At 39.9% G+C, this 24,949-nt stretch overlaps 1 protein-coding gene across 1 annotated transcript in view; it reads right to left on the bottom strand.

The window, feature by feature from the left end:
- LOC135484857 (kinesin-like protein KIF26A) overlaps positions 1–24,949 on the bottom strand; it is a 299,588-nt gene that overhangs the window by 16,866 nt on the left and 257,773 nt on the right. Inside the window, exons 11-13 of the mRNA XM_064766551.1 lie at positions 7,940–8,149; positions 5,143–5,236; positions 185–382 (exon numbers count right to left, since the gene is read on the bottom strand). Of these exons, the coding sequence (XP_064622621.1) occupies positions 185–382; positions 5,143–5,236; positions 7,940–8,149 (502 nt within the window). The remainder of the gene's footprint in view (positions 1–184; positions 383–5,142; positions 5,237–7,939; positions 8,150–24,949) is intronic.

The following is a 24,949-nucleotide window of genomic DNA, read 5'->3' as shown; positions in this document are numbered from 1 at the left end:
GCAACTGGATGCAGTGGGTTTTTAGTTCCTCAGTTTTCTGCTAGGTGGCTACATTTTTAACCAATCAGCTGCTGACTTTGAGTGGTGACTTGATTTCAGCAATTGTTCTTCACAATATTTTCATGATGAGAAATCATCTGGTTGTTTTGGCCCCATATTTCAGCCAGTATTCAACACAACTCACCAGAAGCAACGTCTGCAAGTAAATCCTTGAGTTCCTCACTCCGCCCCGCAACTTCCACGGCAGACACACGTACAGAGAATCTTGCTCCTGTCTTCTCCTTCTGTTCCTGGATGAGGCGGAAGAGCCATGAGATGGCACACGGGATAATACCGAGGGTCTGGAACGAGGAGTCCTCCCCTATCATCGTGTATGTCTTATCTGAAAAGACAGGGGAGAAAAAACAGTGAAAAGTCAAATCAAATCAAACAGTGTTGTGACTTTTTCAAAGGCTAGTTGTGTCACCCATGAAGGGTTTAGAAAAAACACACAACCTGAATAGACAAACACAAGAAACCTACAGTATGAAAATGAGCGAAGTGACTGAAAAAGATAGCGTAAATTTATCATATATTTTTCGTGTATTTCAAAAGCCCCCAATCACAGTACCATCGAAAATGCCCAATCAGCATCATTACAAAAGCTCCCAAGTGGCTACTTGCAGTGAACAAGTCAATTGGCGATGACAAGAAGAGAAACCTATAGTGCTTATGGTACAAACCGTTGGATCGGCGGATTGATTAGTTTTCGTTTTTTCTGCCACCAAAGGCAAACACAAGTCAAGCAGATGGAGAGAATATTGGAAAAAGCTAAGATTTGTCCATGGATTGGGTTAGGTTTTCTAGACCAAACACAACAGACTATTGATTAGCTGATTTTTTTCTCCTGAAGCAGTGTGTCTGCCTGCAATGAAAATGTCAGATTGGGGCTTAGGTCTCTCGGGTTCCAAATAGCAGCACCAGGACAATGATTGAGGAACCGGGCCCTGCTGCATTGCCAAGGACAAAAATGTCCTCCTCCTGACTAACCATTCTCGTCATATGATTAAAGAGCAAGAGAGGACAGACCCAGAAAGATCACTGAAGGATGTAATGACTTCATTCACACCGCTTCACAGCATGCCACTTGGGAAAATGTTGTAGCAATGTCGAGCATCAATTGTCGTTGGGGGAATTTATGCTTCCTGAATGCTAAACCTTTGGCAAGATTGTCTCCAGTGAGTGTTTAGCCATGTCAATGTCACAGAGTCTGTGGTCAAGATGAAGGTCGTTGCAAGCCAAGCAAACCTATACACAGAGGATTTTTTAACAGTTATTAATATGGAAAAGACAGTGTTGCAATCAATGGGAAAGCCATTCAAATAAGACACGTCCATGCAACATACTCTTCTATTTGTGCCACTTTGTTATTCCCTCGGTTCGAATTCCGATAGATTCTTTCAGTTGTCTTGTCATAATGCCAATGAATAGCACGTTATCTCAATTAGATTTGCAGACAGCTTGATTCAATTTGTTGGAACATTCGTGCGCAGCGGCCGAGGCCATATTCACCGTACTTCCACTTGATGAAGCGTCCCGAGGAATTACGGCACACTCGTGCAATCACGTGACTTTGAAGGGTGCTTTATCGGTGGGGCGAATTCCCCAATGATGATGGAGCACTGTCACATTTTACGCGGGAAATAAGATTACGGCCAGTGAATGGTATTCATAACAATCCTATCAACCATTCAGGCATATGCAAATGCAATTAAAACGTGGCACATGAGTCAGAGATTATGGACGAAAATTAATAGAAGCTGTCCCCTTTTACGGGTAAAATGGAGGCAAATTGAATAAGCATGTCTGCCCACAATTATTCTCAACAGTCCTCAAGTAACTTGACTCTAACCAAGCTGAAGAGGCTGGGGATAAAGTAGCTCTACTGTATGATGCAGTTTGGTTACATGGTTTCATAATGAGATAACTTGCTGAAGATGATTGACACAGAGGACAGAAATGACCCATCTATAAGACTTTCTCAGTTGGTGATGTGACCAGGTCCGATGTTAGCCGCCTCAGCTTAGTTGAGTCAACATGATGAAGAAGTTTTCTGTGTGAGCCTCTTCATAAATCTACAGTTAGTTTTTCTTGCTTTGCCAGTCATTGGGAGAATAGCCAAGCCCAGTATCTGACTCAATGTCAATCTCTTGACTTCACCAACAGTGACTCGACCAACCTCCTTGGTGCAGTAACACAATACTCAAGCCCTATTAATAATTAACGAAACCTGAAAGCGTAATGCACTTCGACTGTTTCTGGCTATCAATACCCAATACATTTCAGTAAGCTGCTAGTAAACCTTTCACCTACAAATCCAGCATTGTCTGTCAACAAATGACACTACCATAACATGTATCCTACATGTATTAACTGGTTCCGTGTGCTTACACCTAAGCCGAATTCATGTCATCCTCCAACGCCCGACTATCGGCTTGATGCTGATGTAAAGAAATAGGCTGACATAAGTACCCAGATTTCAACTACATGTCAGAATATGATTTGCAGCAACTCAAAACAACATTGAAATGCATTATACCCTTCATGTAATGCACCGTTGAGGGCTCAAAATACCACACAGCCATCATTTCCATCAAAATCATAGACATTTGACATTACCAAAATATGCAGAGACCACAGGTGGTTCCGGATGTTCCGAAGATGGTGTACCAATGCCGCAACAGGTGACTTTTTGACTCCTCAACAATAGCCACTGCACAGGTATTCATTGCTCTCCCTCGCGGGAGAAATCTCGGAAATTATCTTGCAGAAAACTTTCTGGGTTATTGACAGCCAGAGAATTATCCGCATTGCTGTGGTGTTTTTCCATTGCTGTGAATAGCCAGTCGGCTGCAATGAACTCAGGTAGAGTGACGGCATTGTTTCGTTTTTCTCATGTGGAATCGACAGAGGTTTCGAGAGGAATATAGAACCTGTTCGACTAAAAGAGAGGGTCTCTTCAGAGACAGATATGTCAGATGACTGGTGTTGAGCGAAAGATGAGAAGTTTCATTCGATACCCAAATCCCAACTGGGATTGCAAGTCATTGTGTTTAATGGTAGATATTCTGCGGAGGTAGACAGAATTGCTTTTTTCCCAAGGCAAAACCAGCAATATGAGAAATGTGGCACCTAATGGGAGTTTGACAAGGCATCTGGAAATATATTATTAAGTCTTAGGAATCACCTTTAGCTTGAATGTCTTGGAGTCTATGATCAACAAGAAGATTGCAACATAAGATGAAATCTTCAAGTGAGATCCTTAGATTTCAGAGATGGTTAGTAGCTTAAGATTGAAGGTTGGGCACTTCAAGCTTATCCCAATTCTTGGGCACTGAAGGAACCAACATGCCATCTTTCAATGTTTATTGCTGATGCACCACAGCATGATGCACTGTGAAGGGTTACCCAGAGAACTCAGGTCATGGAAAAGAAACTTGCAGCCCTTAGTTTCCAAGAGCAGACATCTCAAATTTTACATTTTTCGCCCAACTGAAGTACAAGATGAAACCCCATTCTTGCAGGTCAATCAGCCAAAAAATCTACATTTCTCAGATTTCACTAAGTAATGGCCTTTTTCATATCTTCTGGCAACACAGGTCTGCTTTGAATGCTAATCTGAATCAGAATTACAATATCTGTTACTATCTCTCTGTCTTTACCCTGTAGTATTTTCTATGGCCAACTTTCAAATTACCACACCGAACCATTTATTGCTACAGCATCAGGGAAAATGAATGAAAATGTTGTTGCACAGCAGGACAGACAAAAACCTACTCTCACTACATTTCCACTGATGAATTTTGTAGGTAATTTCTTCTTTGGTAATAGAATTCATTAATTTTGTATCACAGCAGGTTGTATGAAATACCTTGGATCTATTTTTTTCAGATAGTGTAAATGGATCTGAAAGTGCAGGCATTTAATGTTTAACTTGGGAGTTTTACGATGAAGGGAAGCAAGACAAGAATCGAAACTTGGAAATCACGATATTCAAGCATCGCATAAAAAGATTTCTTCAGAAACGATCTGGTGTGGAGAACTTCTCTTTTTCAGATACATGCAGGCACCATGATTTGGAGCAACGACTGCCAACATGGTAGGCAATGGTCAAAACCAGAAAATAGAGAACCAAAGACAACCCGCATGATAGGGAGGGGTCAAAAACAGAAGACAGGAACCAAGAACGATCTGCATGGTAGGCTGTAGTCAAAACAAAACGCAGACAGCTTCACATTTGCCATTGATATTCACAACTGCGCTTGATCCACTCGATGTGATGTCATCCAAATCAGACCACCTTGTCATCCACAGATAGGATACCATTCAAATCAGCCGGTCTAACCACATGACAGAGCCTATTCAGTAGTCAGATCAAGTTGCTACCTAAGTATTCTAATGGCAATAATCTGTATTAATGGTCAGCTTAGATTAAGATCGTGTCAAGAGACGCTGCAATCAGGAAGAGCGTCGCACCAGATTATACCATTCTTGGATCTCGTGAATACTAATATCTGGCGGCAGAGGAAGAAAAGTGCATGGGAAGAAAAGTGCAAGGAGGTTAATTCGATGGCAGTTCTCTGCAAACTTCAGGTCGTGAAAGTGTGTTATTGACACTTAGAATCATCATCAGATTAATTGCTTTTGTAATCACCATGGCAGTGATTCAGGAATTCTTATGGGGTGATGAGGTCAATTTTATCTTGTTCTAAGATCCGTCCAGCTGAAATGGTTCAGCAAGTAAAGGTATGGTCATCAGTCCGCTTTGAAGATGATTTTCGATTCCAACATTTGTTATCCAGTTATGAACATTGCTCAGACAGAAGAAGCTGGCTCGGTGAAAACTCTCCCTTCTTAATCAACCACTAGTTTAACATATGAGAGGGAGAGCAAGGTAGTTATAGTAAAAGAGTTGAATTTTAGACAGAGCGGTTGGGGGTTCAATCATTTCCCGTCTGGTCAGAATACGAGGAAACGCAACGGCACTTATATATAGTAGTTGCTCTGGAGCTGCCCAGGACACTCTGGATGCTTGAATCCTTTGTGAAGGATTCGACGATGTAAACACTTTATTTTCATCTTTTATTTTTAGCTGTCACTTACCTAGCTTGGCTGTTCCATAACAAAACAGGCACCCGTCAAGACCACTAACAACGGATTGGACAATCTCGGTCAAACTGCTTGAGCAAATTTCAGGCTGAAAATATTAAATGTATAAATTATACACCAACTTCGCAAACTTTTTTAGCTCTGAAAATAATAGATAGATAATAGATTATTCATATTTGAAATTGCATCATCACATTAATGGCTTACCTGATTTCACACAATGTGATTGAACCCACATGGATGAAGAAAAAAAAAGTGTTATGAAATGAAATACATTTCCCTGTGGCACCTTTGATATAATTTGGAGATTAAAATACATCCGTTGGTGATGTTCGCCCTTTTTTTATTCATTTCCCTGACAATCTTAATCAAGTCATCAAACAGTATACGAGTGAAATTCCCAGATGATTGTACATCGTCTGCCAGCAAATCTGGTTGGCTCCAGGTACATTTAAAGGACGGCTTCGCCAACTAATTCTATTCTTTTTTTGGTTGAGTTCCGTTCATGCAAGTTTCCTCAATGAACAGCAATTTTTCTGATTTTGTTTTTACCCAAGGGTAGTTCAAAACAAGTTTGCCACTATTAAACACTGTCATTGAGTCTTTATGGATCTACAACTAAAGGAGATAACGCCATCTTTAGTTTACACCAGCGTTAGTGATAACACTTCTGGTTAACCTGTTAATCTACATAAAATAAAACAGAATTGACATAAAGCAGAAATGCAAGTTTCCTATTTTCAAATATAATGTTTCTTTCTTACATGTATCATCAAAGTTATCTCTCAGGCAATCATCCAAAGAGAGCCGTTTTGTTAGCATGGAAGACAGCTACGCACCTCAGCGTCATATAATAACCATGCCTTGGCAGATTACACAAATATTGTTCCATATCTCTGATCATAAACCGATTACCGAATGATATGGCTGTCATTTAAGTAGTATATGATGAAAATTTATACCCGGATAGATCGCGTGGAACGTTTTCCATTGTTGTAATTCGGAGTGATGTCCAATTATTGTGGTAACAAAATGCCTCATAAATCACTTCAGTGATTGAATTTGATGCCATGTGTGTCAAAAAGACGTACACGCCCTTTCTGAATGTCATTCAAGGGCAAATCTGCATTCATTCAGAGAGCTCTGATGTGCAGAACATTTCCAGTTCCTGATTCCGACATTGTGCTTCTCTGACACCCTTTCAATAAGGTAATTTCAGGTACAGAAAAACCTCCGATCATAAAAAAGGTTTCCTCCTGACACAAATTCGCTAAAGAATGCCACATACATGATTGTATGCATTCAGTCACATCATTTGACAATATGCTTTTTCTAATCAAATGGAAGAAATTGCTTGGATTTCTTTCATTAATGAACCTTTCAAACTGTCACAGCCATGGCAACTAAGATGTCTTTCATGGTGAGAGAAAAGGGAAACCATTTCCAACAAAGAATGAATTCTCTCTGCATTAGAAGCTTTGAGTCAAGACTGTTGGACTTGACTGTGTTTTCGAGAAGAACTCAATGCAAATGGTGGCAGTATCACACTTGTCACATTCTACAACATCATTTTCCCATTTAGCGGTTCTCCAACCCATGCAAGAAATTACTTCCTCGTGCAGATTGCACATGTCCACCTTTCATTTCCTGTGCTTCACCTGTGCAGAATAACAATATCTCTCTGGGTTGTGCCGCCGAGTATTAACAAAACAGGATTTTATAATATTTTGAATTCACCACCAAGATTCATGGAGAATACTGACCCTTCATTGTATCACATAAGTTATTCATTCCTTTTGCAGATTTGTCTGAACCACTAATGCATCTGGTGCTGGGTGGTTTTCGTTAATAGCAGGGTGTCACAGGAATGCTCTTAGGTAGGGGGAAGTAGGTGTTGACTTGGTATACAGTTTAGCCATTGAGGGAAGAACTTAGATTGAAATGCTTCCAAACATTAGATCCCCCTTTTGGTGATTTTGTCCTTTGGCCTGACTGGAACTTGAAAACATGGGTTTTGATTGATGTGCCTTTTGATAGATCATGTATCAGTGTGTGCCTTCATTTTGGCAACTGTCAATACACAATTCAAACTTCACAAAATCTGCAACACTTTTGACACCTAATCTTTCAAAATACCCGACGAAGCTGAAAGGATGTCTCATGGCATTGCATCATGGAACAGTACTGCCTCATATCAGACATTCAAGAGTTGCTATAGCAGTATGCCCAACATAAATTTCTGGACAACATCTCATGATAAACATGCAGCACAGTACCCAGTAATATCAACAAACATTATTGGAGTGCATGCCTCATGCGATCTCAGCAACTAGCTGGCTTACTTTGCATGTTTTTAGCGATTTCTTTCACACAGTGGTAGTGGCTTTGATTAAAAGAAGCCAACATGTTGAAGGCTTTGCCAATGATTAATCCCAATGCAGATGATTGCCGGCAATTACCCCGATCTTGATGTAGATCTCCCTCACCGGAGTCGTGAGTATTAGCACCAGAATTACCAAGGGAATGTTCGGATGGGCAACTCTCCCGAATACTCATTTATTTATGTAAACAACCCAATGAAACACAATTCTAGAGGCAAAGGTAAACCTCACCCCAACCAACATTTTCTTTTAATTTGGCATGCTAGACCTTTTCAGTACAGTGACGGAAAGCGGCAGAAATTGGCACATTCAGGAGAATTTTACAATGACCTTGACGAGGATCCATATTGCTTTGAATCTTTTTTTCTATTTTTTTTTGTTTAAATAGTATTCTTAGATATGTCACTTACCAATGAGTCATCTTCTGAAAACACGGCATCGAAGGCAAACATCTTCGGCGCTGATGTCCCCGCCTTTCGCTGAGATGGCGCTGTGTAGCCATTGTATATTGACGGGTCGTGTAGCGTGACCTGTTTCTTGCGTGGGTCTACCCCGATGAAGGAAGGCCCCTGGTCTGTGGCACGGTTTGGATCTTGACATATCCTTAGCATTACCTTCACCTAAAATGATAAAAGGGAAGTGAACTTAGTATAAAGTGGGACAAAGATGTAAAATATAGGAAAATGATGATGCAAGGTTCTCAAACAGGAAGAGTAAGATGAAATATGTTCTGAAACAGAAGCCATGTCAATAAGTGGAGAACTATCAGTTGTCCTTTTTAATTTATTTGGACCTTTTTCATCTCGAATCTTTTTCGCAAACAAAACAATAATGATGCCTTCCTCACTCCATCATATTGCAGAAAATACTGTTGTCTTTTTCATAGCTGATAAAATAAGCTGGGGAAACAAACACACTCAGGAAAGTAACCTTTTCCAAACAAACAGCCTTGGAAACAACCACTGAGTTGAGTTGCCCAACCTAATGCAATTACTCAGTCCAGTTCCTCAGGAGTTCATTCAACAGATAGCATTTCCAAGCAAGAAATCAGAAACCCATGTGTTACACTGCCAATATTCTGCCTGAAATGTACAGCCAGTTTCGTCCAATTTGACACGAGTCCAAAGACAGAAGAGTTGAGTCAGCAACCTAACTAATTTGTCCATGATACAAAACACAATCATACTAATGCAAATCTGATCAGACGGACAAACTAGATCCTCCTTGATTTCAATTAGTATTGGCATGAAATACCTATACATTTTCTCTAGCAGAACACAGGAATTCACCGGAAATTTCACAGGTTGAGGCGAAACCAGATCTCTCAGATTCTCGGACATTGCACTTTTTTTTGATGAACTTGAATCAACATTGGATTGTGCGTCTGCTGTGGATATCTTTCCAGATTCATTTCATCAGCAACACTTGATGAGCTCTGATTGGAATAACTTGTGGGGAAATTCTCCAGATGCTTTCAGCCGCATTGGAATCAATGGCTCAGCCACTGGAAATAGCATCAAAATGTCTAGTTGTGCAGTACTATTTTATAGGTGAAGTATTGGATGAGCCAATGTTGTGGTAGACACAGAATAGTGCATTGTAGCTGTAATAAATTGACAAATCCTGGATCACAGACCAAGAGTACATTCAACCACCCTCGGAGGTTTGCTCATAAAGCATAATTGTACCACCAACACCCATCAACAACCAGGCATTCTTTTTTAATTTCTTCTATGGTAGTGTAGATTCACCTGAGTTATAAGCAAGCGAGCACACCAACATAGCGGAGGCAAAAATTGCTGCAAGAATGGTATAGGTGATTTCTAGCTTGTGTTGGTTCTTCATGAATAAAATGTCATCTTGAGGATTGCTGCCCTATTCACCACATGTTCAAAGACGATTGATGTTTCACTGAACTCTAAGATGAATGAAACTGCTGAATAGAAAGCTCTCTGTGAGCATCTGCCTATTTCATATGGTACTTCTACCATTTGCATTATGATGAATGATCTATTTGCGAACTTTCCCAAGTCTATAAAGGGTTAACTGCTTGAAGATGATAAATGCAACATTTAATCTCCGCCCGTTCATCAATGACACCACTTGAATCATAATTTGAGAATCAACCAGTGGCATGTTTGCACATGATTAACTGTCAAATTCATCTTTTCATAACATATCGCCAAGAAACGCCGAGAAAAATCCTGACTCATAGTAAAAGTCAATAGGAAACTAATCGAAAGCGTGTAAAAACCTGACAGATTTTTCAACCGAAGAACCCAATCTGAGATTTCAATTAGAAACATTTTATTCTTGTCACAACACATGTGGAATGGTTTGCGATGATGAGGATCAGTTAAGATACAACATGAAAATATCTTCATCAATCCGTGATAGCTATAGTTAATGTCCATTTAACAACAACACGTTTTTTTTCTCTTCATAAACATTTACACATTATCAGAGTTTGGCAGATATCCATAAAACCCAATGGTATCCAATTAGGAGGAATTAGATATGATAGAATAGTCGGTGATGAGTAGTATCATATTCATATCACTCTTAGTTGAGGGGACAGCAAATAAACAGCCATTCTGAAGTATCATTAGACAATTTTTTCAATCAGTGATATTGTAATGAGACTATTACTAATCAGAGTGGATAGTGTTAAGCATGTTGGATTGGTGGCGCTGATGTTATAGGAAGAAAAGGAGATGCATCAGCAGGACTTTAGAAAATAGATTCAAGCCAAATTTCATTCAGAGCTTACCATATAATAGGTTTAGCCAATCTTTCTCCAGACAGTGCAAATCATAGAGGAAAACCGGGTCCTCTTGCTGAATTATCTTCTTCAGTTGACTTTGTCTGGATTTTTGTCCAGTGATTTATGTGGTGAATCAACAGGATGAATGGAAATTTATGGAGACGTTTGGCAAAAGTCATCAAAAACATCTTTTTCTACCAACCATGTGAAGGTTACCTATAAGTGACAAATGTACACCCAGGAACGACCTGCAACCAGGGCTGGGAAAGTAATCCTTATAAATTGGTTGACTGAATGCTGCTGATTTATGTGTTCAATTAATACCAGTTTTTTTGAGGCGAGATTTACTGTAATTAGGATTGAGGATACGAGGATAAGATGAGCTGTGAGGTACTTTTCTTGCAAGAACCCAAGCAAGATGGGCTGAAGAAATTGGCAAAAACTTATCTTTATGTTTAAATCACGGTAATGGTCATGCTTCTGTTGAATATCAGCATTCCAGAGTTGTTTCCTGCTTCTTTTACTTTCATTCTATTTCATTTAATTCCTGAGTAGACCATTCCAATCCTCAAAGTCAAACAAGTTAAGTTGAGTCAAGATAAAGTTACTCGTCAATGAAGATAGCAATTAAACATTGCTGAGTTGTAAACAATCCAAAAGCTTACATGCTTACTGAACTGCTGAGCTTTTAATCATTGAAATCAAATCCTTGATGATTCAAAGTTTAACAGATGTTGCAACGGGACTGATGCTTTCTTAAATATCAGTGATTTCTAAAGGTAAATGCACATGAATTCACTAACAGGTCAGGCAGTGATACTAAAACAGGTTTACCATGAAAACCCATTCACAAGTTATAGTTCATGTTGGAAAGAATCGTTCAATAGGAAAAGACTTTCAGTGAAGAGCCCAGTATGGACACATGTCCAAGAGCTGGGTAGCTGTCAGCCCCTCGGTCACCACAGTGCTGACCATTGCCAATATAAAATGCATTCTGAGGCTCTGATCTGACCACAAAATCACCTCTTATATGGGACAACAACAATCCCTTTATGTAATCCAAGTGATGTAAGGCTCTTTTCCCGTCACTTCATTAACCAAACCTCAATAGTTAGCTAGTGTCAAAATCATGTATCACTGTCTTTTTTATATATATACACAATGATATACTAGTCGATGCTAAAGGTCACTCCAGCCCCACTTCCGCAAGCTCTAGCTGAAATCAGCTTCACCTACCCAACTTCAGACCACATCTTGGGGCAATGACCACACAACAATATTATTGTCCGACATCCTATTCTCGGCAACGTAGTACGGATGTTGATTTTGTAGGATCAGCTGATTGTAAACTTTGATATCGAGCTCTGAGTCCGCCGACGACGGACTCCCTGCTTCCACGTGGTGCAGAGTCTCATTTCCTGCCGATCGTCTAGGAACAGGAAGCGTGGTGAGTGCTATTGTTAGACTCACTTGGCAAGCTATTGTAGCGTAATGCTTCTCGTCAACATGACATACTCTTAATCAACTTGTTTCATCTTGTCACTGTATCAGTTATTCCTTGTTTTTTCTCTCTGTTTCTTTTTGATTAGATTCTGGAGGTTTCCTGGCTGGTTTGCTGATATTTATGAGAGTTTATCTGATAGTATAAGGATTACGGTCTGAATGAAAAAAGACTGGTTCCAACTGCTCAGGTGTAATCAAGGCCTCATTGCAGTAATCTACATGACCTGACATGCTGTTATCACTACAATGAGATAGCTGACAGACTAGCTGGAATGTCACTCCCTTGGGTGACTTTGAGATCCATCGTGGTGAGGGGCAAAAGCCATTCCAACATTTATCTTGTGAATCAAACCTCGTAAACATTATCCTCAGTTAAGTACAAACCACTGCTTCGTGGAATTTCAAGACATTACGGTAATACGGTAATACATGTCTTTAGCTGACCTCGGAGATGATTAATTATGATTGATTAAGGAAAAGTACATTTTCTTGAACATTGCGGACTAGTCCATCAAATTGCAACCTGTCATCTAGCTGCATGTTAATGTGGAATATCAACAACACAAGGACAAAGGGAAAGCTGCTTCATAAACCGAAGCATGACTGCAGGCAATGGAATGCATACCAATGACTTGTTTTTTCTTCTTCATGTTGCATCCATGGTTGCAAAGGAATCTGAAGGGGTAGCCATCTTTATGGAACAGTGATTGGTTTCTTCTTCCTATTGGCAATAGTCTCAATGGCATCATTGGTCATGAATGTCTGTTAAGAAATCTGAAGGTCAAACACCATAAGGATATTGGCCAACCATCCATTTCAATAAGATATTCAGAAGAGTTCATGTAGGATGAATCCATCGAAGTGAGCTCCTACTGCAAAAAGAGCTGATGATGGACACCAAGTACTATACACAGCTCACAAGAGTTATTTCCTTTTCATAATGCGACCTATCTGGGCAAACCACTTCTTCAGGGTAAGGACTTCCTATAATGGATTCTTACACTTGACAAACACAAGAAGAAATTGACACGGCAATGTGTTTTCACTTGGTATGAGTATAAGAGTGGTCGAGTCGTCAACATTGAATAAAATCGTTTACTAATCTCAACAGCACATCTTTGATACATGTACTTAGATGTGAGATATCAGCTGAGAATCCTAAGAGTGAAAGTTTCAAATATTTATCCTAACATCACAATAAAACAGCCCATACGGAATTCAGGATATCCCAAATGCTGTTTAATCCCAATAAAAAAATATTCTCAGTTAGATGATGAATGAGGTTCAATCATAAAAAGTTGGGCATGAGACAGGTTGTTTTTTTCCGTGAAAACAACTTCAATTCAAGCCTGCATCTTTGACAATTCTCCTAACCTAACAGTCATTTCAAAACTCAATACCAAAGGTAACGAAAATAAACTCCCAATGCTCTGGACCATTTAAATTTAAGACCACTTTGTGCGGTGAATGCAATTTAAATCATCAGTAATCTGCAAACATGGAATAGGTTTCTAGCGGAGCACTGAATGCAAATTTACGATCCACGTTTAATCACGATTGAAACATTGATGAGGCAGCAACTCATATTGGATGATTTTGTCTCCAGCGATCTTGGCGTATTTCCTCGGTGGCCATTAAGGGTGGGACTCTCCCAGCATACTGATCAGGACAAGGTAGTGGTTTTCCATGTTATAATGATACAAGCCATCGAGATGACTGGCTGTGATGATTAACAGCCTTGAAGATATGGTAGGTATCGCAAAAAAAATGCCAAAGGGTGCTGATCTATATTGAGGGATTAAAGCAGGCCAGGAAAGGATCAGTTGAAAGAAGAAACGGAAGTGAGACTCACTCATTGAGATTACATACACCATTAGCAGCCAAATGAAATTGGATGTTACCAAATTTACGCCATAAATCTGCGAGCTCATGTGTCTGTTTGGTGTTGGTGCACCACTTTTATTCGATATTTTACATCAGCCTAGGAATTAAGTAATTAAATGAATGTATAAATGATCTCACTTGCTTGCCCCTGTGTAGTGTAAATAACTAGTTGATGGTGTACTTCTGTGGGAAGTTGTGTTGGAATAAAGTTGCCTAGTTACCTACAAGTTGTGTTGTGCTTTTATGTGAAATTTGCCAAATCACTCTCCGCAAGCACCTTGTAGAATGAGATCTGAGTTCAAGAAACTTGAGTCTAGTGGTTATGTATGAGGCCACAGCCCATTCACAGGCTCCCCCAACCCAGCTCATTCTCATGTAATCGCTCTGTCAACTAACTCCACTGCAAAAGGGGTCATTAGGCAAGATTGGTGAACATTCATCACCGCCAATGGGACACATCTCAGATCCTAACTGGCCAGCCATTGCTAAACACCAATAACCAGGGATTACTGATGAGGACTTCTTCTAATTGAATGCAGAAATTAAATCTCTGTGATCAGGCGGGAGAGTGAGGGTGAAATGGTCAAGGATGACCAAGGCATCCAAAATGCTCCAAGTTTTCCTTTCCAATATTCCTGCTTTTATGATTGTAAATATCCTCAAAGACTGAACCGAAAGCTCCACATCAAATCAAGTTCGATCAAAATTGAAGCTGTGCATTGTCACATGCAACCTTATGTTTGCAATGATACCAGTTGTAATTGTATCACTGAGGTCTCCAATCATTCGAAAGACTTGATAGAAGCTAAAGAAAACATGGAAAGGGTTCTGGCCTATTCAAAATATATGTAGTGTGAGGATTCTTCCTTGCCTCTCAGTTTTACAGACTTGACTTTCAGCAGGCTTCAAGGTGATCAGATCATTTTCACTTGGTGACAGCACCCTTCAGTTGGAAGCAAGGGGAAGCATGCATTGATGTGCTGGAAAAGGCAGCATAGTCGCAATCTTCACATCAATTCTCCTAGTAATCACCCCATTCAATGACGAACAACCAATCTGAGGAGAAATTACAAATCGTGCATGAAAAAGTCGAGGATAAGACATGGCATTGTTTATTGATATTGGCGCCTATCGCTGAGTGACCGCCATTTGAAATTATATATTGTTGTCTCGATTCATTTGGTGGCAATCCTGCTGGATATCGTCTGCAGGAAAACATAAATATTGCCACGAGGTCTACCTGCTGGACACGAAGGCTGATTGAGACGCTAACTTGCTGCATATTTTATAAGTTTGGTAGTGTTATCTTGATTGATAGTATTGAATCAAGGCTATAAATGTTAAATGTAGTGTTAAGTGATAGGGCGAGAGACTGCCAACAGAATTTTATTTATCCTACTAATGATGGTGTCGGTTTCTTTCGGTGTGGCCGAGGACCGACCATTAGTCATAACAACACACTTCACAAGGTTTCAAGAATGAGGAAATGAATGGAGGAAGAGGAAAAACTGGTAATTACCTGAGCCAAAAAGTGATATTAGGGTATTTTTTCAACCTAGGTTGAGATATTAATTATCAGGTTCCAATAACTGAACCATTTTTTCATCTAAGGCAAGAGTGATATCATCCTATTTGTCTTTGCACAGTGTCCTTGTGGAAATAAAGGTCGCTGAGGTCCAGGTGGGTCAGGGCTGATGTGACACTCATTTCGTGATGAATAGCATTCACAAGTGTCTTGGCGCAAATCAAACAAAAGACTGCTAAACGATGAGACATGGACCGAGACAAGGGGCCAGGTAAACTGTGTCTTTCTGCTGTGACTGACCATGCAGACTGACTGTCAATGAAGTTGACGGCGTGAACAAATATAAACGCTGAAAGCTCTGGCGTGAGAAAAACAAGGATTGGCAGCAAATTGTTTTTTTTCCTTAGGAGAGGCAATGCAGCATTTGAATATGAATAAAGCAATGAAAGATGGAGTCTTTTTATGCCAACTGACCCTGGTGCAGGTGCAGGAGGAGGTGCAACAAAACCATGCTAAATATCTATGACATCTACATTTACTTTGGAAATGTTCAAATAGCTGTCAACCATGTCAGATGCTCAAACTTCTATCATTTCATGAGACAGGCGGAAAATACTAATATGAAATGTCAAACATGGTGTCAGCTAACTGACACTCAACGGGGATGATGAGCCAAAATAACCGACATGCCCTGAATGAGCCCCACGAGAAAAACAAGCCATCAAATCTTTAGCGCCGTCTTGGCCAGACCGAGAGAAAAACGTATAAGCAGGTACGCCGATCAGAACACATGGGAGTATTCGACGATAATGTTTCATTTGGCATCTCATGTCTTATTAATTGGTGGTGTGTCATTGGGCATGCACAAGAATACAAACTACCGTAGAGTGAAAAAAAACGATGTCTGAATACGCTATATTGTGTGGCGCTGGTGCTGGCTGTAGCCAAGCAATTCAATTTCTTAATGTAACTGATGAGCGGGATAAGACAAAGAAATCCCTGTTGCCGTAACCAATTGATGGGAATTTTTAAAAGATGGAAAGGGGAGTTTTAAAAACAAAGGTGTGTTGACAGTTCTGAAAGATTTGATGAAAGACCAATAGAAGTGGTAATTCTCAATATTCTGTGTTTTTTTTCTTCTGTAAGCCAGATGTGATTTGATTTATAAGGAATACATGAGGGTTTCAATGTTTGTACTGGGCATGGTTCGGATTATGAATTGTTATAGCTTCGCTAGACAGGTTGATGTAATTTCGAGTATTGTCTGATGGGTTTTTGGTGGAATTGCTCAACAAGATGTCCATTAATCAGATCGAGTATGCTATAACTGTCAGTCGATGACAGGAAGGAATAGATCTACTAATGAAATAACATATTTTTCCGCAAACTGCAGTTCGTCGTCAATTCATGCAGTCTTTATTAATTTCTTCATAACATGCATGACACGGAAAAATAAGAAGAACCCACAGTTCCTTTTACATAAGTAGCTAAACCGCAAATAACCAATATCAAGCTGATGCGAAAAAGCTTTATTTCTACAGCAACATGCTATCTTGCCTTTACACCTTTTGACCCCACACCTGCACACTTCAACCAGAGGAAATGTTGCAATTTATTTTGATGTTGCAATTTAGTCTTAGTTTTAGTCACAGCCTCAATAGTAAATGGTTGGTTGATGAAATACATGATGTCCATCATTAACTTGGAATTAACCCTAAAGCATCCACCCTGACTAACCCAACACATGGTGATGATCAGCAACAAATCTAACACCGTTTACGTAATCAAAGACATTCAGATGAGGTCGATAGTAAAGTATGTAAAAGGCATGTAATGCTTCACATTCCTGGAGAATGCTGATGATAAAGTCACTCCCAAATCATTTAGAATCATTCTCAGGTGTGAGATTTGTATGATGTACATCATTTCATGTTTCAGTTTTAGGGTATGAATCTTGTACAGTAAATGTTATGATGTGGTTCTGTCAGAATCTGTATCCAAAAATAAACAAATTGAGGTTTTTTCATCTCCATATTGATTCAAAGTACCCTTGAGGCAAAAAAACACAATATTTATTTCTTCGGCATGACAATTATTATGGCACTTAACGGGCAAATAATGCATTCTCTCACTAGAAGAGGATTCTTAAAGCCCTCAAGATATCATATTACAAAATTTAAAAAATCACAACACCGCCTAAAATTATAGCAATATTGATGAAGTTACAAAAACACTACAGCAAGATTGCACTTGTAAGAGCACTCGTGAATTTCTACTATTTGCACTGATCGAGCAAAGCAGCAGGACTATTGACAAATCTGTCAACAGTAGTCATGATGTGAATAAGTTGTTAAGGCGAAACACTCAAGAATCAAGAAAATTCATTTGGCATTGATCAAGGGGAATCTTCAAAGATCTAAGAAATGCTGGAATCCACCAAAACATCTTTCATTTCCTTTGTAGAGCGTAAGCTAGGAAAATTAAGATAAAGTTAAGATTTTCTTCATGATTTTGGTTCTGTAATCATGTAAAAATTGGCATTTTTGCAAAATTTTTTTCAGTTTTCAGGGAATCAGCAAGAATTGGTGCAGGCTGCTTTTAGACAAGGTTCTTTTAATATCGAGAGTATTCAACTGGCTATGGACCGACACAACATATATTTTACAATAATCCTTTATGAGGTATGAGGTATGCTGCCCAACTACGAGGCTTTAGCCAACAATTACACCTCCCAGGTTTCCCTGACGGGCCACAGTCAGCCAAACATCTTTGCAGCCCATTCTGTAACCAAGCATGATGAATATCCCCCCTGTGGCACTCAGCAACTCCTTCAAATGATGGCATGTCCACCTAGTCATGATCACTCATTTTTCTTGTACACACCAAGTGGCAAATTAGTGATGATTACACGTACATTCTTGCCAGCAATAAAAGACAGTTAGCAGTCCCCTAGGTGTAAACTGATCAATTACTAACAACATCCCAAAAGGGGTATAAAGTTCTCCAAATGGCAATTTGGATTCTATGCGCTTCCTGAATTGCCCTCTGAAGGGGCTGTGCGTTATGGTTATGTCTACACCTCAATTTCCAGCAGGAATGTGATGTATCACCACAATATGTTCCCTGAATTGAAATAGTCGCTCAGAATTGCTGCAGTTTGTCAGTCATGGAATGTCCCATTTGAACGACGGCACGTAGAATGGGAATTTCTTCACCCAATATTACAGTTTTTGACAATGCCATTTCTGGAAGAATGGGCAATGAGGATGGAGATAAACCACATAATGAAAAGTAAAGGTTTTGGTTTCCCGCTAGAAGGAATTAGCGATGATTCACCCCTGACGAGATAGCTCATTCAGGCGAAGTGGTCACCATAACGGGAAGAGCGAGCAATTAACAATGCTTTATGACCAGCCATCAGGACCATAACAAGAAGAGGCTTAAACACGCTTAAGCAGCGGAGAATCGTGGCTGCTGATTGTCATATAAATAAGACACCACTTACAGTAACCAGAAAGTACATATTGCAATCTAACTGCCTGACAATCTGCGAGAAACATTTCAGTATACTAACACCAAGCCCAAATACGTGTTATTCGAATTAATTCAAAGCAAGCTGTCATCAGGAGACGATTTAGAAGCATCCAGTTCCAACCACCCTTCCCCAGAGTTCTAATGACCAGATAGGGATGTTTTACTGTGATGCAATAACAATTAATGACGATAAGTTACGAGACACTCAAGATGCTAATAGGGAGATTTTTGAAGCTGAAAGTGTCATAAGGTTTTTTAAAGTACACACGTTGGAACAGAATGGGACGTGGATGAGCCATTCTGTCTCACTGAAATCGCAACCTATTTTTTGTTTGAAGGCATAAATCTTCCTCATTTTCTTCTTTATCTTGCAGCAGCTTCTCGCCCAACTAAAATCCATTAGCGAATGTACATGTACACGCCAGTCAAAGATGGTCAGTCATTTTGGTAAAAAACACAAAAATTCCTTGGATGCTCCCCCATCCTTTGTTCATTGCCGAAATCCACTACCAATCTAACCCCGCCAATCAAATACGCAGTGATCATACACATTCACTGGTTGCCTGCTTTGTAAGATCACCAGCTATGGTCATTCTTCTGCCTGATTTCACCAGAATAAAGGAAAGTAATGAACCAAGTGTTATAAGGCTTCTTGTCAAGCAATTGGAACCGACAGTTGCTTCCAATGGTCATTTGTGATGGCATGGTCTCTGGTTGAATGGTTTCTTTCTCACTCTCGTTCCATTAGGTGACTTTTGTATTTCGCAGGCGGCTGCTGTCTCTCATTGTATCTACATGGTAGCAACTGGTACAAGCAAATCTCATGGGTTGCTTTCATGAGGAATTGTTCAGGGAAACGTCCAATGATCATTTAACCATTGTAATAATTGGCAAGGTCTCTCTGGTGGTGCAGTTTCCTTTTTACACTTATTTCATTAGGTGATTTTTGTATAGATAGAACCGAAACCATCTCTCATTGTATCTAACAACTGGTAAAGGGGTTACCACTGTCATCTTTTCATCTAGAAACTAGGAGTCTTTGCTGGGAGCCATCCATCAGGTCAGCAAAGATAAGAAGACCTAAGCAGTTGATTATCATCTTCCACATTAGTCATACTGATTACACAAAACTGAATCTGTACTCTTTAGGTGAAATCAATTTGTCATGAAGTCAAAGATGCAAAAAGGCCCCATAACTGATCAGAGTACAACCGAGTAGCAACACAAAAAAATTTATATTAGAATACAATCCTGCTAACACACCAGCGTCCTCGCTTCAGCCTGATTCATCAATACCAGCTTGTGCCTTGGCAACACAGCCGTGATTGAACTGCTAGTGATCAGTCTCTGATCATACCTTCATTTCTTTTACTCCGCTCATTATTCTTTCTGCCAGTAATAGATTTTTAGAAAGCGATCAGATAAACCTGTAATTGATTTCCCAGCGTATCTTTCATTCAGTTAACGGAGAGCGATGTTTTTTTTGTTGGTGTTCTTTTCAAGGCTAGGCGCAAGCCTTTCAACAAGATGCTTATTTGCACTTTGTGTGGTTAACAAAGAAAGTATAAGAAAATGTAACAGCCTCTCAAAGATGCTGTTTTTATCAAGGATAAGATCAAGCAATTTCACAGGAGCCCTCTATCTCCTGGAACAGAAGCATGCTTCGGCTTATGTGGAATGAAAATGTCATAGTAGCAACATTTTCCTTGGGTAAAGTTTAAAATTGACTTTGTCATAGCCTTTCTCTATAAGCCAACATTGGCCAAATGCACTTCATTAGCACCCAAAGCTTTAATCCTGAGCCATCGTGTTATATTTATCTATACATGCCTGGCCTTGGTGGCAAGCTAATGGATTGCAGCCATAAAGGGAATCACTCAGATAAATGGAGTCAATGCCCGCTGCCAATTCATGACCAGTTTATACCAGGTTGAGTGTTGTCTACTGGCAACAAATGTAACACCTAGCTGAATAATAGCATTCTTCCTCATGAGCCCTGAAAAGTTACATGGCTGACTGCACAGATTCGGTAAGCCACTAGCTCATGATATTTCATTCATAACTTCCAAGTTCCAGTGAGTGTAATTGTGACTCCCAATACTCATTCACTGTTCGGAAGAGCATACAAAGGGCATAGCAAATGTCAAAGCCAAGGGGGTCACATTGACTTGCATGTTGATAAGCTGGAAAAGTTTGAAGCATGATTCCTATGATTGTATAAAACAAGCAAGATCATCAGTTCATCCCAAAGTAACAAACATCTTTAAGAATTTGATGGCCTACCACCTGATTTGCTCCTCTTCACAGAATACAGATAGTATACCAATCAACTTAAAAAACTCTCTCGTGGATAGACTTGACGGATGAAGGGAAAGCACCACTTAAGCTCCAGATTCCTTTTGTTCTAAAAAGCTAACAATCTCTCAAGCTAAACAGCATCTCGGGCATTCAGCGCAAGACGTACTGCATGCCATTCCTTCACTTAGAATCAATGCTTGAGGTTTCGAAGCATCAACCTTGACAGCTGGGCTGACCCCAGATACAACTGTTGAAAGAATGGGAAAGCTTTCTTCAAAGATGAACAGAACTGTGCCGAGTGCCTCCAACTTGAATATCTGGCAAAAAGGAAGGTCAGGGTGTAGACACTGGCACCAGCCTACAATAACATCTTTCAAGTTTTTTTCACCACAAAGCCTGATGGAACAAGTTCAATCCATTTAGCTTCACAAGAGTTTGGCATCATGTCAGTTGCTGCTATGATGGAAGGGTTTCTTGATTGAAAGAATGGATGAGGGTGAAGGTCGGCTTTTTGCTATGACTTAACGCTCAGACATACAGTCCAATTCAAAATCAACATCTTTAATTCATGCAAGTCATGCACAATGTAAACATGGCCACAGGTTGCAGTAATGTTCCGCTCACATTATACGCAACCTTCATATGAGCTGCGCACAACTTACATGCACCTTAATACCCACAGTAGGACTGTCATATGTTGTGTGCATGTTGTGTGCAATGTTCATGGCAATATGCACACAACCAGTGTGTAAGCTGCACACAGCTAATGCAGCACCAGAGCTGCATAGGTTGTGCGCTGCTTACACAAAGCGGAGGATGTCATTTGTGCCAGGGACAACATGATTGTACTATCATCAGCACAACTGATTACTGCAGCATTCCTGTCACTGCCATGCTAGAAATCCATAAGTTTTGTCTTGCATGATGAGAAGGCCTGTACAGGAAATCTTTCACTCATCTCCACTTCCAAAGATCCAAATGTGTCTAAGATGTAGTTGACGTCAATCCCACCTTCATACTCCTCAGCATCTGCCTCCATCAGCAATGGAAAAATTGAAGGCGTTGATTGGAATCGGAACCGGTGTAGGAAAGTAGTTCTTTATGGAAGAATTGAATGATAGTGGCTGATACCGTATCAGTATCAGCAGTAATCATTTCCTTAACATTTGTCTAATTGGCATCACAGGCATAATCGACTTATTGATATCAAGTTGGTATCATGTTAACTCTTAGCGTAAATGCGTGGCAACATTTTGATACAGCCTTTTCACAACTATTGCCTTAAAAGTGGTAAGGAGCAAAGTACAACATATTGTATTGCACAGCCAATTAGTTGTACAAGTATATACAATGTACATGTATGAACTGGGCTATTAATAAACCAGCGATATAATCAAAATCACTTAATGATACGACTTCAATCCAGCATGGGGGCCAGCTTGCCTGATTTTAAAGCCAACTCGGTAAAAGATGTCAAGACTCTTGTACTTCGAGCAACCAGTGTCATGTACTGCAAGCAGACTTGCTGCAACACATTCCTGATGACTGGATAATTAAAACTGTCACTTCGACTGTGCAATCATTGTTTGAAGTGAGAGGAAATGTCATTGATCTGGTTTGCTTGAGCCTTGATGCATGTCATCGAGCTGTTTGTGTCATTGTCAGACAATCGCAAGTTTGTTGTGAAAAACATCAAATGATTATTCAGATCACTAGGAATGGAAGAAATACACACCAAAACCTCACACAGGAGAAAAAGAGGGTATACTATCGTTTACATGAGTTTTTTAAATCGTCCATAATTGAATCCATCTTGACCACCAAACGTTTTGATATGCTATCAATTCTAAACGAGATAAAACCATGAAGAGGATGAATGACATTAGCCCCCAAATCTTTCCAAAACTGCTCTTCTGAACTCCCCGAAAGACTACCATCGTCTCATTTAAGGTTAAAGTAATAACCCCCAGCCTAGCACACCAAACAAAAGGCACCTCGATGATTCCCACTCACTTCCAAAGGGCAAAATAGTCCTCAAAGTATATGTCTTTCATGTCACTTCCCTGCACTTCCAAATCATGCACAAAATGATAGCTAACAGAGAACTTAATCAGCTCACCGGTATTGGTAAAATCTTGGCATTACCCACATTACCTTCGTTCACCTATCAATGCTTTCACGAAGGAAAAAGGAGTTGGGGATCCTTCCTGGAGCAACCTGTTGAGCAGTGAAGATTGGTGTGCTTGGTAACCACGTCGAGAATAACTCCAAGGACAGGTAAAAACTACTTCTGGATATATTGGAGAATAGCATTTGGCATGTTATGATTTTGTAACACAGGAACACCATCAAAAGGATATCTGTTGTGCCTTGAAGAAAAAAGAAGTACGATTCTCTTCTAACAAATATCATCTGATATTTGATATGGATGAACCAATCCTTTTTACTCGAAGGAAGCTTAAGATCTCAAAAACGTCATCTGCAGCCTCAAACATTTTGTTTACTCTGACTATATTCAGCAACACATCTACAACTATCCTCATCACACAAATATAATATCGCCAACCATGTCAGCCAGCTCCAGATTGAAATAAAAAGCTCCAAATCTTTTTCAATCATACTTTGTCATCGGCATTCCTACATTGCAACATTCGACAGATTCCCGCTCAGAGAAGAACACTCAAACAAATAACCGAAATATTGCCACGATCGTAATAATCCATAATGGTCAAACCAAAGCTGTCAAGCTCCCTAGGGAGTCAAGTCGAGCATCATGATCACAATATCATTTGTCAGGAATGTCATGATAACAAGGGAGCTTCATTACTCAGCATGCAGTGGACAGTCAAGGTCATGGGTGTGCAGCACTTGTTGCGCCGGGAGCAGCCCACATTTTATAGATGAGGGGGAAGTCGAATTCTAACTTGGTCCAAATTAATGCATAACTATCAAGATAGACATTTGTCTTTTTTGTCTAAAAGGTGGGGGAACACCATACACTATCCAGGTGAAGGTCACTCATTTGGCGTCATCCAGTAATTCAAGGTCACTTGTGCTGAATGGGTTTTGAATTTGGTTTTGTTTCACCCGGCGGGGTGGGTGGGATGGTAACCGAAGTGTGTACAGGATGCCAATGACATTCCCCTTCGGAGGTAATGTGGAGTCACAACAGGATTTTGAGCTCACCCAACTAACTAGAGCAAATTTATAGGTCAACTTCGTTAGTCAACTCTATTGTCAAGACTTTGACATTCACGATGTCAGGCAATGCTCTGGTCAGTGAAGTAACGCTGCCTTGTCCATTACAATAGCATCAATTTGACACAAACAAGCTTCATTTGTAGTATTTACAACACGCATGGATTATCAGTGCTATTGTGGACGGATGCCAGGCCAGACGATGGCCATTCCTAGATTAGCAAGATCAGCAATTGATTCTCGACCCTGGCACCAAGACGCTGTGTCGATGCGCAATAACAGCATTCAAAGCTCATCAGTCTGACCTTATAATTCTATTTGGCAATCTTTATGGCACGCTGCTTTTGTGGTATCTGCAATTTAGCGAACAGCAAAGATTACAAGCGTGGCCTGGGGCCATCGTTGCATCTTGATCATTGCTAATTGCAGACTTGGAGACACCAGTTCAGAATTAAACAACCCATCCTTATCTTGTTAATAACTGTTTGTACATTTTTCTTCCTAATTGTTACATCGAACTAGTTTCTGCATTTTATACATGCACAAGCAAATAAGAGTTAGTTTTCATTGCCATCTCGGGATGAATATTGCACTATGATAAAGAAAGTTTTGATTAGATGCCTACAATATTTAGTTTCAATTAGGAGTTTTGCTCAAGGGAATAAAGCTAAACAAACACAGAGGTATTTTTGCATATGATATTGCAGTGCAGTG

The sequence above is a fragment of the Lineus longissimus genome, chromosome 3 (genome assembly GCF_910592395.1).
Source record: "Lineus longissimus chromosome 3, tnLinLong1.2, whole genome shotgun sequence".
Classification (NCBI taxonomy): Eukaryota; Metazoa; Nemertea; class Pilidiophora; order Heteronemertea; family Lineidae; genus Lineus; species Lineus longissimus.
Note: the sequence above shows the minus strand (reverse complement) of the source record. Positions and strands in the feature narration are given on the sequence as shown.